Genomic DNA, 22,540 nt, shown 5'->3' with positions numbered 1-22,540 from the left:
AAAGGGACCATTGCGATGAAATTAGATATGAGCAAGGCATATGATAGAGTAGAATGGTTTTTTCTGGAGAAACTTTTGCTGAGAATGGGATTTGCGGAATGTTGGGTGAGAACTGCGATGAATTGTGTTTCGACTATCTCTTATTCTTTCATTATCAATCGTAGTGTTGTGGGCTCTGTTACTCCTTCCAGGGAATTAAGGCAGGGAGATCCCTTGTCCCCATACCTCTTTATTATGATTGCAGATGTTTTTTCATCTTTAATTCGGAAAGCGTCTGATGATAGGCTTATTCATGGAGCTGGTGCTAGTAGGAGAGGGCCAAAAATTACTCATTTTTTCTTTGCAGATGACAGTTTGCTTTTTACAAGAGCCAACCAAGAGAAATGCTCAAAAATAGTTGAAATTCTCAACAAATATGAAATAGCGTCCGGTCAGAAAATTAATTATGAAAAATTGGAGGTCTCTTTTAGCAAAGGCGTCAGTTTGTCGAAGCAGGAAGAGTTGATTGATCTTCTGAAGATACGAGGGGTGGGTGAACATGATAAATACCTAGGCATTTCGAATGCTCTAGGCAGGTCAAAGAGGACTGTTTTTTTAGCTTTAAAGGATAGAATTTGGAAAAAACTTCAGGGATGGAAAGAGAAATTACTATCTAGGGCCGACAAGGAAGTGCTTGTGAAGTCTGTAATCCATACCATTCCGACTTACTTGATGGGGGTGTTTAGATTGCCGGCAGGGGTGCTTGATGAAATTCGCTCTTTAACTGCAAAATTTTGGTGGGGTTATGAGGACACGAAACGAAAAGTACATTGGATAAACTGGGATCGAATTTGCCAGCCTAAATGTTTAGGTGGCTTGGGTTTTTGTGATTTGGGTGTGTTTAATGAGGCTCTTCTCGGGAAGCAAGCTTGGAGATTGATCACGTCCCCAAATTCTCTGTTTGGGCAGGTGATGAAAGAAAAGTACTATCCTCACACTGAATTTCTAAGTGCTTCTCTGGGTCTTATTGGCAGTTATTCGTGGCGTAGAATCTAGGGTTCAAAAGCTCTTGTAAAGGAGGGTTTAATATGGCGAGTTGGAGATGGTTCAACCATCAGAATTTTTGATGATCCTTGGCTCGCTCTCGGATGATCAGGGAAGGTTTGTGCAGACTGCGAGAATTGATGGATTAAATCGAGTGAGTGACTTAATCGACGAAGCTACACGTGATTGGTACTATGAGCTGTTGTCTTCAACTTTTGAGGCAAGAGATGTGAGGTGTATACTCTCTGTACCCCTGTGCTATCAAGCCTCAACTGATTGCCTCACCTGGGCGTTCTCAAGGGATGGTCTGTATTTGGTGAAATCATCATATTTGCTGGGCAAATCCTGTGAGTTAGATGCTTTTCATCAAGCCTGGGTGGATGTTTGGAGTATTGGGACTATCCCAAAGGTAAAACAGTTTCTATGGCGCGCTTGCACTTACTCTCTGCCCACTCGTGATCTCCTTTTTAGCAGACATATGATAAAAGCTAATGGTTGCCCTTGGTGTCCTAACACACTTGAAGCATTCCATCATGCTATGTTTGAGTGTGTGGCTATACGTGATCTTTAGAGAGAATGCGGCTGCTCTGAACTTGCTGATGTTAATCCTTTGCAAGATTTTAAGGACACTCTTGTGGATTGGAGGAAAAAAGATGCGAAAAAATGCCTTGTTGGTGTACTCTAATGTGGTTTATTTGGGGTAGGAGAAACGATAAGGTGTTTAACAACAAAGAGGTCCCTCATTTGGTAGTCTGTGAGAGAGTGCAGCGTTTGATAAAGGACTATGATAATTATGCCACGCAAGTGTATGGTTCAGTTAGCAAGACAAAGAAGAAGAGTCCAAAGCATTGGCACCCTCCCCCTGCAGATTTTATTAAGCCGAACTGTGACGCATCTCTGAAGGATGTTGGCTGGATCGGTACAGGGACTGTAGCAAGAAATGAAGCTGGGGAAGTGTTGTTCGCAAGAGTTCGTCGTACTCGAGGCTACTGGTCGCCTGAGATTGCTGAATGTAATTATGTAAGGCTATCCACTTCGGTTTAAAGCTTGCTCGTCGCTATGGTTATAAGAGGATAATGGTGGAATCAGATTGTGAGGTGATTGTCTCTCGGTTGTCCAAGGCAACAACATATCTCACAGACTTAGATTCAGTTCTTGATGATGTTTTCTTTTTCTGTTCAGATTTTGATTTCATTACTTGGTCACATGTTAAAAGGGATGGGAATAGTGTCGCTCATCACCTTGCTAGTTTAGTACCGTTTGGAACGGAATAAGTGTGGGAAAACTTTTGTCCTCCTAGTATTGTTCCGTATGTAACTATGGACAAGTTGTCCATTAATATTTAATAAAGGTACAAAACGTGATTTCAAAAAAAAAAAAAAAAAGTCATACAATGCACAAAATTTGAAAATTATGACCAAGATTTTGTTCGTGAATCGCGTGATCAAGAACCCTACAACGAGTTGCTAATGAGATTAAAAATAATCTAAATTTGCTAAGTGCTAGCAATAATAAAAGTATAAAATAGTTAGCACGAGGCAATGCAAAAGTCAAATATTTTTTTTTTTTTTACAGCTTTTACTCTTTTAGTATTAAACTATTATTTATTTATTTATTTTTGATAAAAAGAAATATACTACTCCTGTTTACTGTATACACTACACAAGAAACTAATATATGGACTACGGAGTAAGAAGTTACTCGTATAATCAAAGGATAGTCCACCTCGACACCTCGTGCGAAGTACAACAATTATGCATGCAGTATTTTTTAAGAATTTGATCTGATGTCCAAAGTATTTTAGCACGACTCAGCTTCAATAAAATCTGAACTAATTAGTCCCGATTCAGATTCATCTAGCGATTCGAATTGATACCTCTAGATGAAATCAGTCAAATAAAATTTAATTCGTTACGCAAGTGTGAGGATGAATCAGCCTTACCACCGAATATATTTATTGGAAAAAATCATAATAAATAAACAAAGGACATTAATAGCAAAAAAATTTTCTGGTTTTGAAATCTTGCTGCTGATCGCATCTCATGGGCTCGATAATAATTTATAACTAGTGTTCGGCTCGAGCGTTGCTCCGAATGTTACTTTGAGTATTTTTATCATATTTATTATCAAAGAGCTTGAAAGAATTTTTTAATTGTCGGAAATTATAATACTCGTATTACAATAACAATAATAAATAGTTTTGAATAATTTTTGCTTTAATTTCTAATATGTATTTATATATTTATGTGCATAGAGAGAACAATATAAGCTTATAGCTTGGTTGGTAATAAGTTGGTCTTTATTCAATGAGGTCTTGTATTCAAACCTTATTGTATGTGACATTATGCTGGTGCAAGAATGAGATACACGTGGCACATTGACATTTTTAGGAACATTTTTTTAATATATATATAAGTATAGATTAAATCATTCCGATGATGAGAACGTTTGGAGGCAAATTAATTGATGAAAATGAATGAATGAAGGAAAATTAATGATTAAATCATCATCATCAATTGTCATGTAAACAGAGTTATAAATGTTAGTCCATAAGATTAATAATTTAATGTACTCGTAACATTATCTGCATTAACTCACTGTACACGTAGAAATTAATAAATTAATTAACACGTAGTAAGTTGATTGTGAATCAGAATTCACGATAAAGATTGTCGACTACGAATTATATCTCAGAAATAAATCTGGTAGTTGATCATGTTGTATATGTATAATTATGAGGTCAGAATTCAAGATCAAATTCTATCAAAAGAAGAATAATAAAGAGAGGAGAAGAATTAATGATCAACGAAAATGAAATTTGTGGATGATTGGAAATCAAAAATTCAGAACAAGTTGAAGTGAATGTATGGAGCTTTAAGACTTTTAGTCCAAACTCAATGTATTACCACTATGACAGAGCTAATTTGATGTTATTTATTGCATTAAAATTGTATTTAACCTATAAATTTACACACACTTAAATAAATAATAAAAAATTTTGGGAGGGCCTTCATAGATCTGCCAATGATTCATCAGGATTAGGTTTGAATTTGATTCATTTTCGGGTATAAAATTAGATATGTTTATGTTTGAAGACAAATATTAAAAAATGAAAAAGTCAAATAGAACAAACAAAAGGAATTGAGAGAGTACATTTTTACTAAACCAAATTAGTTGGAATTAAGTGTGACATTAATGAGTATTTGAATAATTCATTTATTAGTTAGTCAATTTTTTTTTAATTGAATCATGCTATACATAATCCATGAATAAACATTTAAGATCTTTTCTAATTTGGTACTCCCTTTATCCCTAAACCAAAAAATCACATGTAAAAAGTAGTTCTACGGAGTATAATGCCATTTTTTGGGGACACCTATAGAAGCAAGTGGAGCAAATAATTAGGGATAGAGGGAGTATTAATTTAAAAATACATAAAAAAAAATCATGCTTAAATCAGTGTAATTACAAAAGGTTTTGTGAGAGACCGGACTCACGTGAGATCGGGCTCAATAACAAAAGTCCAATAAAAAGGCGCGGGCTAACTAAACCCGATCGCGAACCCCACAACACCAAAAACATGATAGTGGACTCACGTGAGTCCGTCTCACCCAAAACTTTACCGTGTAACTAATGTTTTTATTTTTTAAAAACAAAGGTAAGAGCTAGTAAGACTCTAAGAGCCAACCATTATTGACTAAGGTGTAAACACCCATTCATACCATCATACCCATTCATTACTAACCTTTATTTTAAACTAACCATGCATGAAACGTGTGTTAGTGGGTACCATAGCCCATAACATAAAATCAATAAATTGAAGATACTCAAAAATATTACAACACACCCAAACACAATCATATATTCATATTATCCTGAAACTAGAGAGTTGAAAAAGATGGAAGAAGGGTTGTTAATGAAGACAAAAGAAAAAGAAAGAGATGATGAGATAGTCAAAACACAAGTAAGATGGAAACAAGTATTAGAAGAAATAATAAGAGTGAGTTGGCTGGCTGGTCCAATGGTGGCGGTGATGATGTCACAGTACATGATTCAAGTTGTTACGTTGATGATCGTTGGTCATCTTGGTCCGCTTTACCTCTCTAGCACTGCTCTTGCTGTGTCTCTTGCCGCGGTCACCGGCTTTAGCCTCTTGGTATCTCTTCTAATCGATCTTTTTTTACTTGGATTATAATTTTTTTACAAGGGAGTTAAATTGCTCTGACTTTTAAATTTTTATAAGGGAATTATAATGAAATTTTAGAAAGGTGAAAAAGTCTCTAAAATCAGTGACATTGGGGTTTATATGCTGAATAAACTGAAACTTAGGGGTTATATGGTGATAAAACTGTTTATTTTACTATGAAAATCTGAGTATACATGAACATCTTCTGCATTTAAGTATTTGCTTACAAAAATACACCATGTATCCTTGATGGCTAATGATTGTTAATTTCGTCAATCATTATTAAGGTTAATTATGAACCGAAACCACCCTAAATACATTCCCCAAGTTTCATTTTCTCATTCTCAAATCAATCATATGGATATGGTTATGGAGATTTAGAGTGTTTTCGGGGGTTGGAGAAAGAGATGAGTAGGATGTATATCTAACCAAATTTCACTCATTTTATTTTCATTAGGGGTATATGGTGAATTTTTGTAACAACTTATGTGTACACGGTGAATTTGAAAAATTTCATAGGTATAGGGTGAATAAAGCAAAAAATTCAAGGATATTTGGTGAAAATCCATTTAATTATTAATTGTCTATCGAAATGATACTTGTCTATCGAAATGAATTTATGAGCAAGATCAAATGAGACAATATTTTTTTTGGTTAAGAATGGCAATTGAAAGTGAGGGTATAATAAGATTAATAACAATATAAATGCTGTAAAAGTCCATATATATGTTGTAATTATTTATGAATGGATGAAGAATTTATGATTGTATCTATTGAATCTGTATGTTATTGAACTACTCCTTTCTATTGACTTTTCTTCTGATCGCAACTCCTTCATGTTGAATTAATCATACTGAATTGACTATACATGGTTTTTACAATCGATTTTTTTTATTTTTCATTTTACCCAAATTTTGTACTGATTTAGCCTGTCAAAATGTAATACTTGATCATCCTTAAAAGCTTTGCTAAACTATGGTTTCATCACATTTTTGTATTTGTAAGTATAATGTATAGCAATGATATCTACTAATGTAAATTAATTTACTAATTCTAAAGTCTTGTTGTAAACTTTGAAATTATGCAAGTAGTACATCAGCAATTAGTAAATTCTAACATATTTGCGATTGTTCGATCATAGTTAGGGATGGCAGGTGCATTAGAGACTATAAGCGGGCAATCTTATGGAGCTCAGCAGTACAAGAAACTAGGAACTCAAACATACACTGCTATCATATCTCTCACTTTATTCAGCATTCCACTGTCTGTGATATGGATTTATATGGAGGATATTCTCGTTTTCATAGGCCAAGATCCTTCCATTTCACATGAAGCAGGGAGATTCATGACTTATCTCGTGCCTACTCTCATTTCTTACGCTGTGTTTCAGCCCTTGGTACGATACTTCCAATCCCAAAGTCTGGTCGTGCCCATGTTAGTTAGTTCCTGTTGTACTCTTTGCCTGCATATACCTCTTTGCTGGGGTTTGGTACACAAGTTTGGGCTAAATAATATCGGTGGTGCTATTGCAATGGGTATATCAAATTGGTTGAATGCAATATTTCTGGCTTTGTACATGATGTTCTCTCCCTCGTGTGCAGCTACTCGTTCTCCACCCTCCATGGAAATGTTCCATGGAATTGGATTATTTTTCCGATTTGCTATTCCATCTGCTGCAATGATTTGGTAAGCTCCCTTTAATCTCTTAGAAACTAGTGTTCTAGAACGATTTTTTTTTTTTCTTGACTAACTTGTTAATTATGATTCTATCTCTATGCTTATAGCTTAGAGTGGTGGTCATTTGAGCTGCTGATTTTGTTTTCAGGATTTCTACCAAATCCGGAACTTGAGACGTCTGTTCTCTCTGTGTGGTATAGTTCTGATTTCTCAAAAAGCTCTGTACAATATTAGTTTCATGTTACGTTTCTTGTATAACCAAGTAAAACTAACTCCTTTGCTGCTCTATTTGTTACCAGTTTGACAACAATGACAACATTGTTTGCAATACCTTATGGAATTGCAGCAGCTACAAGGTGTGCTTCAGACCAAAAAGCGCATGTGCATATTTTGTAATGTAATATAAATTTTTGGAGTTATACTCGGAGTAATAATCTTCTTCTTGTGGGTCTAAATTACAGCACAAGAATTGCCAATGAGCTTGGGGCAGGAAACCCACAGGAAGCTCGTATTGCAGCCTGTGGAGGTGTTGTGATGGGGGTTACAAATGGCTTGGTTGTTAGCTCAATCCTTTTTGCTGCTCGAAGAGTTTTCGGATATTGCTTCAGCAACGAGAAGCAAGTTGTAGATTATGTCTCCATTATGGCACCTTTAATTTGTGTTAATGCTATATTCGATAGCATCCAGGGTGTTCTTTCAGGTATCTATAGTTTCAAATTTTAGCTGTTTTAACAGAATTTGGTAAACAATAAAATTCTGTTAAACAGCTAAAAATAATAACCAAGTTTTCCCACAAACTCATTTCATTACTGATGCAACATACTGGACTAATTGTTGTTACTCAACCTGCAGGTGTAGCTAGAGGGTGTGGATGGCAACATTTAGGGACTTACGTGAATCTTGCAGCATACTACGTTGTTGGAATTCCGATATCTGTGACATTAGGTTTCTGGATGCAAATGAGAGGTAGAGGCCTTTGGATTGGAGTTATGGTTGGTGCTATGACACAGTCAGTCCTTTTGTCTATTATAACAGGTCGTAGCAACTGGGAAGAAGAGGTTCGTCTTGCTTATACAACTTTTGCCTATTGCTTTCTTGTGCTTCAAAATTTTTGAAGACATTTGGGATCAACCTTTTAAATGTTTTGATAGAAGTTGTTGGTTGTTTTACAGGCAAGGAAAGCAAGAAAGAGAGTCGCGGAAGAAAGTTCAGGAGATAGCAATGGAGAACAGAGACCATTGATAAACTAATTTTAATTTGAGGAACCTTCGTTGTTTGTTTAATTGACATAAAAAAAAATGTAGGAAGTGGTACATTTTGGGAATCAGAAAATAGGAGAGTTATTTGGTTGAGAAAAGCATTTTAAATGCAACATTCTTGAAAACTATACTTCATACAAAATGAAATTTGTAGCTAGTCCCTCTTATTGGAACTTCTTATGATTAATCAAACATTTTTGCACCTCATTGGACATAGAACAACCAACATGGGAAACTCAATTTCCATTTACTAAAAGATTAGAGACTCAAGTGGAACTGTTACATTGTTACAAAGTCATATTCATACACTGCCATTTTTTCTCACTTTATTCAGCATCCCACTCTGTGTGCTATGGATATATATGGGGGATATCCTCGTTTTTATAGGCCAAGATCCTGCAATTTCACACGAAGCAGGCAAATTTATGACATATCTTGTGCCTACTCTCGTTTGTTATGCTGTATATGAGCCCTTAGTTCGGTACTTCCAATCCCAAAGTTAGGTCCTGCCAATGTTTGTAAGTTCCTGTGCTACAATATTCCTGCATATACCCCTTTGTTGGGATTTGGTGTACAAGTACGGGCTTAATATTCCTGCAATGGGTATAACTAATTGGTTAGATGCTACTTTCTAGCATTGTACATTATGTTCTCTCCCTCGTGTGCAGCTACTCGTTCTCCAATCTCCATGCGTGGTAATGTTCCATGGAATTGGTGAGTTTTTCCGATTTGCTATTCCTTCTGCTGCAATGGTTTGGTAACCTCCCTTTCATCTCTTACAATCTAGTGTACTCGAATGTATTTTTCTGACTGACCTTTCAATTATGATCTGATTTTTATGCTTATAGCTTAGAGTGGGGGTCATTTGAGCTACTGACTTTAATTGTTTTGTGCTCTATAGGGTACACTAGTAATTTTTTTCTTAGCAAAACTAACTCTTGTTTTATTTGTTATTAGTGTGACAACAATTTCAGCATTATTTGCTATACCTTATGGAATTGCAGCAGCAGCAAGGTTTGTTCGAAACCAAAAACATCTTGTTCATATACTATATAGTGTGTAATATACAACATATAGCATGAGAGCTGTCAATGCACTTTGAGTAGTAAGTTTTCTTTTTATGGGACTAAATGTCTAAATTACAGCACTCGAATTGCTAATGAACTTGGAGCAGGAGACCCACAGACTGCTCATATAGCAGCATGTGGAGTTGTTGCAATGGGGGTTGCAAATGGTTTGATTGTTTGCTCTGTTCTTTTTGCTACTCGAATAGTTTTCGGATATTGTTTCAGCAATGAGAAGCAAGTTATTGATTATGTCACCAACATTGCACCTTTAGTTTGTGTTAACATTATATCTGAGTAATCTGACAGTATGCAAGCAGTTCTTTCAGGTATCTATTTTCAGATTTCAGTTGTTAATAGACTTTTGATATATTTATGCAACAATATGATTGGCATAAGAATCGATTAAGAATGTATTTTCATTGCATTAATGATATTATTTTCATTGCACTAATTTTTGGTATTTCAAAATTCAGGTGTAGCTAGAGGGTGTGGCTGGCAACATTTAGGGACGTACGCTAATCTTGCAGCATACTACATTGTTGGAATTCCAATTTCTGTTACATTAGGCTTCTGGAAGCAAATGAGAGTTCGGGGCCTTTGGATTGGAGTCATGGTTGGTGCTATGATGCAGGCAGTCCTATTGTCTGCTATTACAAGTCGTACGAAATGGGAAGAAGAGGTTCGTCTTGCCTATCAGCTTATTCATCTTCTGCCTATTGCATTCTTGTGCTTCAATTTTATTGACAGTGAAAATCATACAGATTAAATATAGACATTTCGTATTAATCAAGAAAGAAACTTCAAGAGTTGGCAATCGAGTATATGTTGAGAGTGAAAACTTTTGTCTAAATTTCAATTTTATGAATCAATTTTATTATTATTATTAATTTTTTTTTTATTTTTTTATTTTGGCAAAATCTTATAACACTCTATTTAAAAGATAATTAAAAATAATTATAATAATATTTTAGGTAAATGTGTATGAAAAAATTAAAAACACTAACTTAAAGGAATATATTTATTATAAAAATAGTATTAGAAAATTATAATAATATACTCCCTCTATTTTTAAATACTTGCTCCATTTTTCATTTGCGGTCGTTTTTAAATATTTGCTAGCAATCCCTAAAAACCGTTGCAATAGGGCAAAAAACCGTTGCTATAGACCTACTGCAACGGTTATTGGACTGTTGCTTTTGCGGCCATTGCACTAGGTCTAATGCAACGGTTCTTTTGACCTAATGCAACGATCATATACTTCTCTCATGGACTGTTGCATTAGGACCTAATGCAACAGCGTTGTATAACTAATGCAACGGTCATTATACAATCTTATAGACCGTTGCAGTAGTGCTGATGCAATGCTTATATAGATCAGATGCAACGCCTATTTCCCTTTATTAGGACCGTTGCATCAGCTTATTATTATTATTATTATTATTATTATTATTATTATTATTATTATTATTATTATTATTATGCTCATTACAACTTCAATAATATACAAATGAGGTAAAAAAAATTTGAATGACAATCCTTTCAACTTGATAAATTTTTTTTTTATTTAATTATTTTTACATTGCATGATTATGCAATTAATGCTTCACGGAAATAATTCCTGTACTGCTATACATAAAACTTATATATTTTCTCTAATAACTGTAATTACACACTTTAAAAAGAAACAAAAAAATAAATAAATTCAGTTCAAGTAGTAGCAGCTCCAGCAGAATAGCAGCAACAGCTCCGGGCCACCGGCACAACAAAAATATCAGCAATAACAACTCCGGGCAGCAGCAACAACAGCTACGGCAAATGGCTTAGTTTTGAGACCTGAAACAATGGCATCCACCATTTATAAGCCATCAATAGAACTAATTGCAGCAAATTCCTATGCATACGGCAAAGTTGGTCATATTTCACGTATTTAATTGGCAAGTGCCAAGTGCAGAGACAAAAATATCAAAGAATCCACCTTATGCAAGCTTTAAATAAAACATAAATGTCATGTAACTTTACACCACGCATTAAAAAATAAATACATCCTTCTTAATTATAGGATTTTCAATTGCTCACCTAAGCTACTCGTGGGATAATTTGTAAACAACAACATAAAACACACTTTATAAACACACAAGAGAAGACTTTAAAGACAACTTGTACAGCAAAATGCCAATCAAATCCACTCTTCCCATCAGGTTCTACTCACACGCATAAGAGCAAAACAGAAAAAGAAAGTTCAAGCAAGTAATTTATAGCTCACATAACATGCATGAAACCTCATAGAATACAAGAAACATAGGAAGCTTACAGAGCATCACAACTATACTTGTAAAAGAAAATGTTTCCATACCAAGCAATAGTGTCTTCCTTACAGATGTCAAAGCAAATAGAACAACATAAGTTAAAATAAAGGGAACAAACCTCAGGTGCTATGGCACATAGCACCTTACAAATCCAGAGTAAATAAGTACTTCTCTTCTTGTGGCCTAGTGGCTTAAAACATAAACAGTCCCTCAGGGTCACTCTTCACTACGATATCCTTAGCTTCAGGCAATGAAACTGTCAAATAGATCTTATCAGAGCGCTGAGCCCTGAGAATCTATGGGGTGCGAGTGAAAATAGAGAGAAACAATTTTGCTCCATATTAATACATGTCAGATATAGCTTCTACAAAACACTAATTTAAACTTAAGAGGAAAACCAGTCATCAAACACTAATTCAGACTGAACAGAAAAACTAATCAACTGTGGGGGCGTTTGGTATGTGGGAATTGGGGTTGGGAATGGGACTTTTAATCCCACTTGTAATAAAATCCCTTGTTTGTTAGGTGGGAATGGGATTAGAATATGGGAAGGGAATGGGAATATATACCTTCTATTCCTATCAAAATAATACCAAGGGGGGCTAGTATTATGAGATGGGAATAGAGAGGGGTGGTAAAATGACTATCTTACCATCAATGAAAAGAAAGAAGGAAAGGTTTTGGTAAGGAGATTTTTGTAATATTGTTATTTAATCCCTACATATTCTCACTCAACAACCAAGCAAAGACTTGGCTTATTTTTATGAATTCCCATCAACTTTTTCCCAATCCCCATCCCACCCTCTAACCCCCAAACTCCCATTCCTACATGCCAAACGCCCTGTATATGCCAACAAATAGTATCATTACCTACTACCAGCAAAAATCCAGGGCCTTCTCTGATCATACAACCAATTTCTCCGCCCGAATGAACATCACGAACTGACTGTAACAGGCAACAATGTACGATAGATCTCTCCACCCCATCACAAGCTAATAAAACAGAAGCAAAATCAAAATACAACACAAACCACAAAATCCAATTCTTCATCCACATGGATGATTCATCAGCATGTCACACGCAAATAACAATTTAATTAATTAATTACAAACCAAAAAAGCTAACAATTCAATAATATTAACAAGCACCATTTATCCCAATTATATTTAGACTACTATTAATTGGAAACTAATCACAACATACTATAATTTATAAATAAAACTGAAATAAATTTTCAAGTACACACAAAATAGCAATTCACAAGCAATAACAACGAAATATGAAATCTAAACCCTTAATAATCTAACAAAAATCGATAATTAAACGAGATACTACGAAAATCAGCACAAATATTAGAAATTTAAACTAGATTGTACGAAATTTAGAAGTTTGGAATTTCAGATCTAGAAATTACCCTTTTCAAGAGGTATCGACGACGAAGCAAGAGGACTAGAGGAGAGCCGAGACTCTTGGGAGTGACAGAGTGTGGCCTGGTGAAGGAGGCGAGAAGGACAAGGAGCGAGGATCGAGACCCGATAAAAGCTTCTCCAATCTTAGGAAACTTCAAAACCCTAAGAATCGAAGAAAAGATATATGTGTTTGAGAATTAAGAGATAAGAGATTGAGGATGAAGATCGAGGGATGAGAATGGAGGAGAGAGAGAGAACGAGTTTCAATGGAGGAGAAAGAGAGATAATGAGTTTCAATGGAGGAGAGAGATTCGAGTTTCAATGGAGGAGAAATGGGTTTTATTGGAATTCCGTATTTGGGTTTCTCGAGTTATATTTGGGTACTCTTTATTTTACTACTACTCCGTAATTATGCTCGATCAAGAAAGACACGCACTTGATAATTTAATATGGAGCAACTAATGCAACGGTCATTTTAAAGCCGTTGCAGAAGGCAAAAAATTCGTTGCATATGAAGAGCTACTGCAACGGTTATGTTAAAACTGTTACAATAGGCAAAAATTCCATTGCATTAGCTTTACCCATTGCATTAGACCGTTGTACTAGCTATGATCGTTGCATTAAACCGTTGCATTAGATTTAACCGTTGCATTTGACCGTTGATTTTGCTCGTTTATGTAGTAGTCGCTCCATTTCCTTATTTCGAAAGCTTTTATAATATTTAATTAATTTCTCTCACCTAGTAGGCCCAACATATATTCTCTCCTCCAATTTTCACTACTACTTTTGCCTTTTATAAGTATTTTAAAACAGAGGGAGTAAAGCGTAATATTATAATTGTTGTGCAATATTATACAAATATTTCAAAAAAAAATTGACTAAAATGGAAAGGGGAGTGTTCGTCCTGTTGGAGAAAAAAAATAATATCAGAATGTGACACGTGTCACTCTTATTGTCTATTTTAATATTACGTTATTGATTGATGATATTACGTTATTGATTGATGATGATTTATGTTTAAAAATATCTCAAGTGACGGAAGCAGTGACAGTATAACTCAAAAGCAACAACGATTAATTTATTACGTGCGAGTGGTGCGACGGTCGGATAGTGCGAAGAAACAATTGATCGGTCAAACCCATACACCTTGCAGTCCAAGAAAATCAAATTGCGGATCAAATTATAGTACGGAGTACTGTACACTATACGTTCTTTCTCTGAAAAATAAAACGAATTACGTTAATACGTATTGAAGCTTTAATATCTTTGACACTAATTTAATGACTGTCATAATATTTTTAGTGTACTACTCCCTCCCTCTCAAAAAGAACGACTCATTTGGGTTGATTATGCGGGTATTAAGGAAGTTAAGTAAAAAGAAGTAAAAGTATATTTGAAAGATAAATTTACATGGGTTTTGTAAAAAAATAGAGAGAAAAAGTAATAAAATAACATGGAAAATCAAATTTTTATATAGGGAAGCTAATTTTGCACAAATATTGTAGCAAATTGGTGGGTGTTTTAATGCAAATGGGTCATTCTTTTTAGGACAAAGTTTTGGCCAAATGGGTCATTCTTTTTGGGACGGAGGGAGTACTTAAATACATTTAGGTGCAAAATGCATCTAATGATATTTTTTTTGATTAATATTTGATGATCAAATGATGATTTTTGCTCAATTTATCATCAAAACGAGAAGAAATAAAGTACGTACTTTGAAATATAAATATAAATATAAATATATGGTGTAATTAGATGTAAATATAAATATATAAGAACCTTTGTCAGTTTATCTCAATGGATTATGTTTCTTATGTCGTCATGTTATCTTGTATCTAATTAGATCATTTTGTATTGTGCTTAGCCAACCCTCGTGATGATGTAACACATACCTATTTCACATAGGTACTAGCTTAGGAGTCAATTTTTCTACATTTTATATTTTTTTTAATATTTGTTATTAGATGATATACTCCTTGGAGTCCAAGAAAAGAAGACACATAGTGGAAAAAAAAAACACTTTAATCTTGTCGTTTTATAGCCTTTGCAACCATATATATTCTTACAACTTATGTCCACTTTTATTCACAACCAAATCTTGATATTACATTCCAAGTGTATTAACCTTAGCCAACCAAAACAAATTAAGATGTCCACTAATAAGAGTGATCGAGAAGCACAATTAAGAGCATTCGATGAAACAAAATTAGGAGTTAAAGGAATTGTTGATGCTGGTGTTACAACAATTCCCTCCATATTCATTCACCCAATTTCTAAACGATCATTACCTCAAAACACCAACACTTCTAATGTTGATGATGCTAGGTTTCAATTTCCAATCATTGATCTTCGTGCGAGCGAAAATGATTTGGATTATAAGAAGAAGGTTGTCGATAAAATTCGTGAAGCCTCGGAGACATGGGGATTTTTTCAAGTGATAAATCATGGTATTCCAGAGATAATTATGGAGGATACGTTGAAAGGAGTAAAAGAGTTTTTTGAGCTTGATGATGAGGTTAAGAAAGGTTACTATTCAAGAGATTATGCCAATAAGAGGTTTACTTATCATAGCAATGCTGATCTTTACACCGGACCCGCAACTAATTGGAGAGACACTTTTGGTTGTACGATGATTCCTAATCCTCCTCGTCCCGATGAATTGCCTCCCCCTTGCAGGTTTGTCTCTTTTAATATCTCGCTTTACTTTTTGTATCTAGAATTAGTTGTCACATTATTTCATCTTCTAGAGAAAAAAAAAAAACATTTAATATCATATAACTATGTTATTAGACTTTTATAATCCTTGATCTCTTTCATCAAATTTTAAGTAGAAGCAAAGTAGAAAAAATTTAATTACGTAATCCTCATTAATTAAAATTTGATTATGAAACTGAAGGGAGATACTACCGGAGTATACCAGTCAAGTGATGAAACTTGGAAAAGTGTTGTTTGGGCTACTATCAGAGTCACTTGGGCTGCAACAGACCCATTTATATGACATGGGTTGTGCGGAAGGCCTAAACGTTTCGGGTCATTATTATCCGGGTTGTCCACAACCCGAATTGACAATGGGTACTGCAAAACATGCTGATAGTGTCTTCTTAACTATTTTGTTACAAGATCAAATTGGTGGTCTCCAAGTTCTTCATCAAGACCATTGGGTTGATGTTCCTCCTACTCCTGGAGCTTTGGTCATTAATATAGGAGATCACTTACAGGTAAATAAGTTAAAAAACATAATTAAAGATTGCAAGCTTAGTAATTGAGCTACGAATTTAATGTATAGTATTTAATTTCAGTTGGTATCAAACGACAAATTCAAAAGTGTGGAACACAGAGTACTAGCTAACTACAAAGGACCAAGAATATCAGTGGCATCCTTTTTCACCACATTTTTTCAAGAGACTTCTACAAGGTTTGGGCCCATTAAAGAATTACTATCCGATGCAAATCCTCCAAAATATCGTGAGATCACGGTGAAAGAGTATAATACCTACTCCCTAAATAAAGGACTTGATGGCACCTCGGCCCTTCCACATTTCAGGCTTTAATTTACAGTTAGATTCGTGCACGCACATACTCCCTTTGTCCTTTCAAGAGAGATTGAAATATGTTTTACTTTTTTAGTACATCCATTTTAAGTGAGCCCTTTTGAATTTTCAAAGTTCAATTGGTTAATTTAACTTTTTGAACTTAGTTATGTTTAATGATATTTAGTAGGGTTACACGGTTTTACCATGGCTTCTTAAGCGTGGGTTTTACGTGTAAGTTTACAATTAATGTCAAATTTTATGGGTGAATAAGGGGGTCAGTGGACTTCCAACTTGTTTCATGAAGTTTGTATTTAGATTTCAAATAATATTGATTTATTGTGGCGCAAGTTTTAGAAAAGTACTTAACTATTTATGCATGTTTTTAAATAATGTTATGGAGTTTGCCTTTCATTTCATATGTTTAATAGTTATTGGCCGAAGCAATATCTTTAGTTTTTAATTATGATGATTTGAAATTATTTTTTTAAATGAGTAATTAAACAATATTTCCAATTAATTGTGGTTAGCATGCAAATTGTTCGCAAACTAAAGATATTCTAATAATGTGCGAACAATTATACCCCTAAATTGGATAGTTTGCGAACAATTATACACCTAAATGTTTTTTTTCTTTAATGTAGCCAACAACTTAAAAAGCTCTCGAACAAGGCTAGTTATATATGGTGCGCGCGACCGCGTGTTAGCCACCCTAGTTATGCTCAAAAATGAAATTTATATAAGATTTAAACCCTCAAGACCTCAACCTTAATTGTAAGAACTAAAATGTTACGGAGTAAACACTAAGCTATTGCCATATTATACTACGTACAATGATATTCTTTCAGTTTTAAATGTAAAAATGAGGATTTGAATTATAGAATTGTGCAATAACTCAAAATATTATCGCCAAAGCCTAAAAATTAATTTTATTATGATAACTTTACCACAAATGCATATTATTATTATTATTTGTTGTACTCGATTTAATTTAAAGTTTAGTTTCACCTACGCTATGTAAGTATTATTAAAAACATTTTCTTACAAATGCGAGTTTACGATGATCACCTTCATATCATAAGCCGTACAGATAATAATTAATCCCACTTAAACCCAAATGGTGTTTTTTTGTTTTTTTTTTTATTTTTTTTATTTTTTTTTATTATTTTTTTTTTGGTGCAATCCAATTGGGGATACTACTTGATCTAAACTTTCCAATTATGTTAATGTTATCAGACGACGACCCAAGATCCCAAGTCAAACAAGAAAAACTTATTAAAGTACACATAAAACATGGGTTAGTTGAAGTTGGTAATTACAATTATACAAATAACCTTCAGCATTTACTACATTACAGAAAGAATTGAGAGAAAATGGAAGAGGAATTGCTTCTAAACAAGATTGAAAAAGAAAGAGATGAAATAAAAATAAAAATAGGATGGAAAGAAATATTAGAGGAAATGAAAAGAGTGAGTTGGGTGGCAGGTCCAATGGTGGCTGTGATGATGTCACAGTACATGATTCAAGTTGTTACATTGATGATGGTGGGTCATCTCGGCCCGCTTTACCTCTCTAGTACTGCCCTTGCTGTTTCTCTTGCTGCTGTCACCGGCTTTAGCCTCTTGGTATGCTTCCTCTCCCCTCTTACTTTTGAAAATTATAAATCCGAGGTGTCGATTCGGGTCATCAGCCTGGTTTGAGTAGGGTTTAGTTGAGTTGGGTCATTTCGGGTTTGAGCTTTGTTAAATCATTAATCCTCCGCTCGTTGCATATCTTGTTATATATTCGTTCATTTTAAATTAGGTTGGGTCAATTTTTGACACTTCTAATTCTATAGTTATTAAAAGGATTAATATGAGGATGGGGGAGTGAGAGTGAGGGTGCTCAGATTGTTAGAGCTTCCTTCTCGGTTTAAAGATATCTTGGGATCGATTCTCATCACCTGCCCTTGTGGCTCTTTAAACACCAAAAAAAAAAAAAAAAAATGAAGACGGAAGGAGTATCAAATTGAATATAACTACATCACATATGATTTTATATTTTGTTACATACTTTTTAACAATGAAGTGTGTAAATAGTTAGTAATGTAAAAATCCAAAATGAGTTTATGAAGTCTTGGACATTACATTGCTATCAATCTTGCTCTTTCATTATGGCCATTCCTTACTATTGAATTACTCATACTGAATCAAAGATTTGTTGTCTTTATAATTGATTTTCTATTGCCATTTTAACCAATATTTGTACCGACTATACTCATTCAAGTGTATTGCTTGATCGTTCTTGAAACCTTTACAAAAAAATTAGTTTTAATACACTTCTATATGGAACTATAGAGAAAGATACTCATATAAATTGAACTGTTAATATATTTAAAGCTGTTGTGGTAGAATTTCAAAGTATGTATTCAGTACTTCAGAGCGCGATTCACAATTTTGATCAGAAAAACATAACACTATCAGTAAGCAAGTAAGCAACTGAACACTATAAATCTATAATGAAGATGCTTGCTCCTTAAATAAAGAAGTTTATTAGCTATTAGTATGCAGGGGAAACTTTTACTGTCGATTTTTTATACTAGTGGGATCATCTAATTTTCTAAATTCTCACATACTTGTGTTTGTTCGATCATAGTTAGGAATGGCAGGTGCATTAGAGACTATAAGCGGGCAATCTTATGGTGCACAGCAGTACAAGAAACTAGGAACTCAAACATACACTGCCATTTTCTCTCTCACTTTATTCAGTATCCCACTTTCTGTCATATGGATTTATATGGAGAATATTCTCGTTTTCTTAGGCCAAGATCCTGCCATTTCACATGAAGCAGGAAAATTTATGACATATCTTGTGCCCACCCTCGTTTGTTATGCTGTTTATGAGCCCTTGGTTCGATACTTCCAATCCCAAAGTTTAGTCATGCCTATGTTTGTAAGTTCCTGTGCTACAATATTCCTGCATATACCCCTTTGTTGGGCTTTGGTGTACAAATCTGGGCTTAATAATCTTGGAGGTGCTATTGCGATGGGTATATCAAATTGGTTGAATGCAATATTTCTGGCTTTGTACATGATGTTCTCATCTTCGTGTGCAGCTACTCGCTCTCCAATCTCTATGGAAATGTTCCATGGAATTGGAGAGTTTTTCCGGTTTGCTATTCCTTCTGCTGCAATGGTTTGGTAACCTCAGTTATATCTCTTACTCTCTAGTGCACTCCGATGAAAATTTTCGACTAGCCTTTAAACTGTGATTTAATCTCTATGTAGCTTAGAGTGGTGGTCATTCGAGCTGCTAATTTTATTATCAGGATTCCTACCAAATCCAGAACTTGAAACTTCTGTTCTCTCTGTGTGGTATTGTTCTGTATTCTCTGTATATTAACTCGGTAATTTTTCTTAGTAGCAGATGTAACTCGCCCTTTTGTTGTGCTCTTTCCTACTAGCTTGACAACCATTTCAACATTGTTCGCTATACCTTATGGAATTTCAGCTGCTGCAAGGTGTGTTCTAGACAAAAAAGTTCTAGCCATATTTTATATATAGTGTGTAAGGATAATACCTAGAACATTCTTGTCAGGTTTAGGTTATATTTTGCATTACCAATGAACTTTTGAGCAATATTTTTATGTTTGTGGGGTCTGAATGACTAAATTACAGCACGAGAATTTCCAATGAGCTTGGGGCAGGAAACCCACAGGCAGCTCGCACAGCAGCCTATGGAGCTGTTGTGATTGGGGTTGCAAATGGTTTGATTTGTAGCTCTGTCCTTTTTGCTACTCGAAGAGTTTTCGGATATTGTTTCAGCAATGAGAAGCAAGTTATAGATTATGTCACCACTATGGCACCTTTGGTTTGTGTTAATGTTATATCTGACAGCATGCAGGTAGTTCTTTCAGGTATATACTTTCAAATCTCTGCTGTTTACAAACTTTTGTTAAGGAAATTGGCATAAGAATTTGTTGGCCACATTCTCATTTCTGTATTGATATTATCTTTACAGAATGCAAAAATTAAAATGACTGACTAAATGCTGTTGGTACGATGTTGCAACATTCAGGTGTAGCTAGAGGGTGTGGGTGGCAACGTATATGTTCTTACGTGAATCTTGCTGCATACTACCTTGTTGGAATTCCAGTTGCGGCTGCATTAGGATTTTGGAATCAAATGAGAGGTAGAGGCCTTTGGATGGGAATTATGGTTGGTGCTTTGACACAATCGGTTCTTATGTCTATTATTACTAGTCGTGCCAATTGGGAAGAGGAGGTTCGTCTTGCTTATACATGTTTCTCAACCGTGATCTCTGACTTGAAAACAATATCATACACCATTTAAGTATGTTCTAATAAAAGTTTACGGTTGTTTTATAGGCAAAGAAAGCAAGAAAGAGAGTTGGGGAAGAAACATCAGGAGTAAGCAATGGAGTATAACTCAATGAGTAGACCGAGGCTATTGATAAACTAATTAGGGTAACTCTTAGTGATTGTTTAGCTAAAGTAAGAAACGGTAGAAAGTGTGACATTCCAGTAATCAGAAAGTAGGGAGTTATTGAATAATAGTCAGCAAGACATGAAAAAGCATGATTTGTAGGCCTTTGATTGAAAAAGCAAGGTCTTGTTTTCACATAAAACTAAAACTTCACTTGAACTTAGGTGATTCAGAGCCCTATTCGGATTTTTTTTTTTTAAGATCAATACATAGATAAATAGAGCAAAATTCAATTAACACAGATTGATCATCAATTACTATTTTTTAAAGCTTGGGAAAGAGACTATACTTCATATATATATTTTATATTTGCTGAAATATAAACTTACCAAATATCACATGTAAATGTCTCATATTGAGAAAAGAAAAGAGAGTTAAAACACTTTATAAGACTAAGAGATTACTCCTCTTGTTGCCATATGGTTTTGGAATAGAACCTCCTTAGGGGTCGTTTGGTTGGATCAGTTGGAATGGAGTTAGAATCTATTCCATCTATTTTTTTTTGTTTGGTTGACTGTTTTAGTAATGGAATCTCATACCCAAGGGATTCTCATTCCACTCCATACCAATGGAATCCCATACCCGGCCACCTCATCCCCTAAGATTCAAAATCCATTCTATTCATGAAGAATACAATCCATTCCAACGTTAAACCAAACAACTTTAGGCTAGTATGAGTTTTAGAATCCATACCTCTCTAGTATGAGATTCCATTCCAATAAAATGAACCAAACACCCCCTTAAGTCTTATAAGGTAGACTCTCTCCTAGTTGCATGTGCGGCCCAGACTCATATTTAATATTATATATTCACAAAAGTCAAGTGAATGTCAACTAGATTAATTAAGAATTTGTTATATATATACCCGACACCGTACACCCAACTAACACAAGGTTAATTTACTCATCAAAAGTCAAGTGAATGTCAATTAGACTAATTTAGAATTTGTTTTATATACCCGACACCGTACACCCAACTAACACAAGGTTAGTTTACTCACGGGTGTACGGTGTACCCATGTGTATATAAAAATCTCTCTATTGGCTAAATTCAAGACTTGGGATCAATCTTGTCTACTTTGATGCCCTTTATGACTCTATATACAACAATATTTGAAAAAATTGGTAAACATTATCTCCTGTTCGATTTAAATAATCCCAATTTTACATTATCACAATTTTTCATATATATGAAGCTAGCCAAACCATGTGGTCGGGGTTATTTATTAAGGGGTTTTTTTTTCAGGGATTACTTGGTCGATCAGGAGTTACTTATTTAAGAGTTACATGGTCAAGGGTTACTTATTTAGGGATTACTCTCACACAGATAATGCGCAAACCGATCGAGTAACCCTAGAATAAGTAAATATTGACCAATTTTTAATCACTCTAAGTTATCTTTATAATGGATGTAACTTTTATTCATTTCAGAGGTAACTTTTAATCACTTTAAGTTATCTTTATAATGGATGTACAATAATTATTGTACACCCAATTTTCTTAAAAGTTTGTGTATAACTAACCCTACATCTATCATAAAATAATAATTCCTACTAATTCCTTCTAGTATACACAGGTAAGCGTCTTTTAAAAAAAAAA

General features: G+C 34.5%; 4 protein-coding genes and 1 pseudogene across 5 annotated transcripts; all 5 read left to right on the top strand.

Annotated features, from left to right (window-relative positions):
• The first annotated feature begins 1,686 nt into the window (after positions 1–1,686).
• On the top strand, positions 1,687–2,297 carry LOC145600493 (uncharacterized). Its single transcript, XM_081656380.1, has 2 exons — positions 1,687–2,035; positions 2,206–2,297. Exons 1-2 carry the CDS (start codon positions 1,687–1,689, stop codon positions 2,295–2,297), a joined length of 441 nt encoding a protein of 146 aa, XP_081512506.1.
• Positions 2,298–4,894: 2,597 nt separating this feature from the next.
• LOC145602990 (protein DETOXIFICATION 12-like) lies at positions 4,895–10,119 on the top strand. The gene is made up of 7 exons (XM_081659125.1): positions 4,895–5,179; positions 6,351–6,895; positions 6,994–7,080; positions 7,186–7,242; positions 7,348–7,586; positions 7,739–7,944; positions 8,059–10,119. The coding sequence occupies exons 1-7, from the start codon at positions 4,922–4,924 to the stop codon at positions 8,134–8,136; spliced, it is 1,470 nt and encodes a 489-aa protein (XP_081515251.1). The 5' UTR covers positions 4,895–4,921; the 3' UTR covers positions 8,137–10,119.
• On the top strand, positions 8,508–9,510 carry LOC145600492 (protein DETOXIFICATION 12-like). Its single transcript, XM_081656379.1, has 4 exons — positions 8,508–8,606; positions 8,814–8,897; positions 9,047–9,159; positions 9,291–9,510. Exons 1-4 carry the CDS (start codon positions 8,508–8,510, stop codon positions 9,508–9,510), a joined length of 516 nt encoding a protein of 171 aa, XP_081512505.1.
• Positions 10,120–15,020: 4,901 nt separating the features above from the next.
• Positions 15,021–16,760, top strand: LOC145602994 (1-aminocyclopropane-1-carboxylate oxidase homolog 1-like). The gene is made up of 3 exons (XM_081659129.1): positions 15,021–15,604; positions 15,825–16,146; positions 16,228–16,760. Exons 1-3 carry the CDS (start codon positions 15,078–15,080, stop codon positions 16,477–16,479), a joined length of 1,101 nt encoding a protein of 366 aa, XP_081515255.1. The 5' UTR covers positions 15,021–15,077; the 3' UTR covers positions 16,480–16,760.
• A 1,040-nt stretch (positions 16,761–17,800) lies between these two features.
• On the top strand, positions 17,801–20,896 carry LOC145600491 (protein DETOXIFICATION 12-like; annotated as a pseudogene). The gene is made up of 7 exons (XR_014104293.1): positions 17,801–18,083; positions 19,093–19,637; positions 19,725–19,811; positions 19,901–19,957; positions 20,115–20,353; positions 20,515–20,720; positions 20,825–20,896. The product of XR_014104293.1 is annotated as a protein DETOXIFICATION 12-like (transcript).
• Positions 20,897–22,540: the final 1,644 nt, after the last annotated feature.

This window comes from Chenopodium album, chromosome 21 (assembly GCF_948465745.1).
Source record: "Chenopodium album chromosome 21, dcCheAlbu1.1, whole genome shotgun sequence".
Lineage (NCBI taxonomy): Eukaryota > Viridiplantae > Streptophyta > Magnoliopsida > Caryophyllales > Amaranthaceae > Chenopodium > Chenopodium album.
This window is presented reverse-complemented; position numbering and strand designations above follow the sequence as displayed.

Coding starts and splice junctions, on each gene's coding strand:
- LOC145600493 (XM_081656380.1), top strand. CDS start 1,687: ATGCCTTGTTGGTGTACTCTAATGTGGTTTATTTGGGGTAGGAGAAAC. Junction 2,036..2,205: donor GTCGCCTGAGATTGCTGAAT/GTAATTATGTAA, acceptor TTTTCTGTTCAG/ATTTTGATTTCATTACTTGG.
- LOC145602994 (XM_081659129.1), top strand. CDS start 15,078: ATGTCCACTAATAAGAGTGATCGAGAAGCACAATTAAGAGCATTCGAT. Junction 15,605..15,824: donor GAATTGCCTCCCCCTTGCAG/GTTTGTCTCTTT, acceptor ATGAAACTGAAG/GGAGATACTACCGGAGTATA. Junction 16,147..16,227: donor ATATAGGAGATCACTTACAG/GTAAATAAGTTA, acceptor ATTTAATTTCAG/TTGGTATCAAACGACAAATT.
- LOC145600492 (XM_081656379.1), top strand. CDS start 8,508: ATGGGGGATATCCTCGTTTTTATAGGCCAAGATCCTGCAATTTCACAC. Junction 8,607..8,813: donor CTACTCTCGTTTGTTATGCT/GTATATGAGCCC, acceptor CCTCGTGTGCAG/CTACTCGTTCTCCAATCTCC. Junction 9,160..9,290: donor GGAATTGCAGCAGCAGCAAG/GTTTGTTCGAAA, acceptor TCTAAATTACAG/CACTCGAATTGCTAATGAAC.
- LOC145602990 (XM_081659125.1), top strand. CDS start 4,922: ATGGAAGAAGGGTTGTTAATGAAGACAAAAGAAAAAGAAAGAGATGAT. Junction 7,081..7,185: donor ACGTCTGTTCTCTCTGTGTG/GTATAGTTCTGA, acceptor ATTTGTTACCAG/TTTGACAACAATGACAACAT. Junction 7,945..8,058: donor GTAGCAACTGGGAAGAAGAG/GTTCGTCTTGCT, acceptor GTTGTTTTACAG/GCAAGGAAAGCAAGAAAGAG.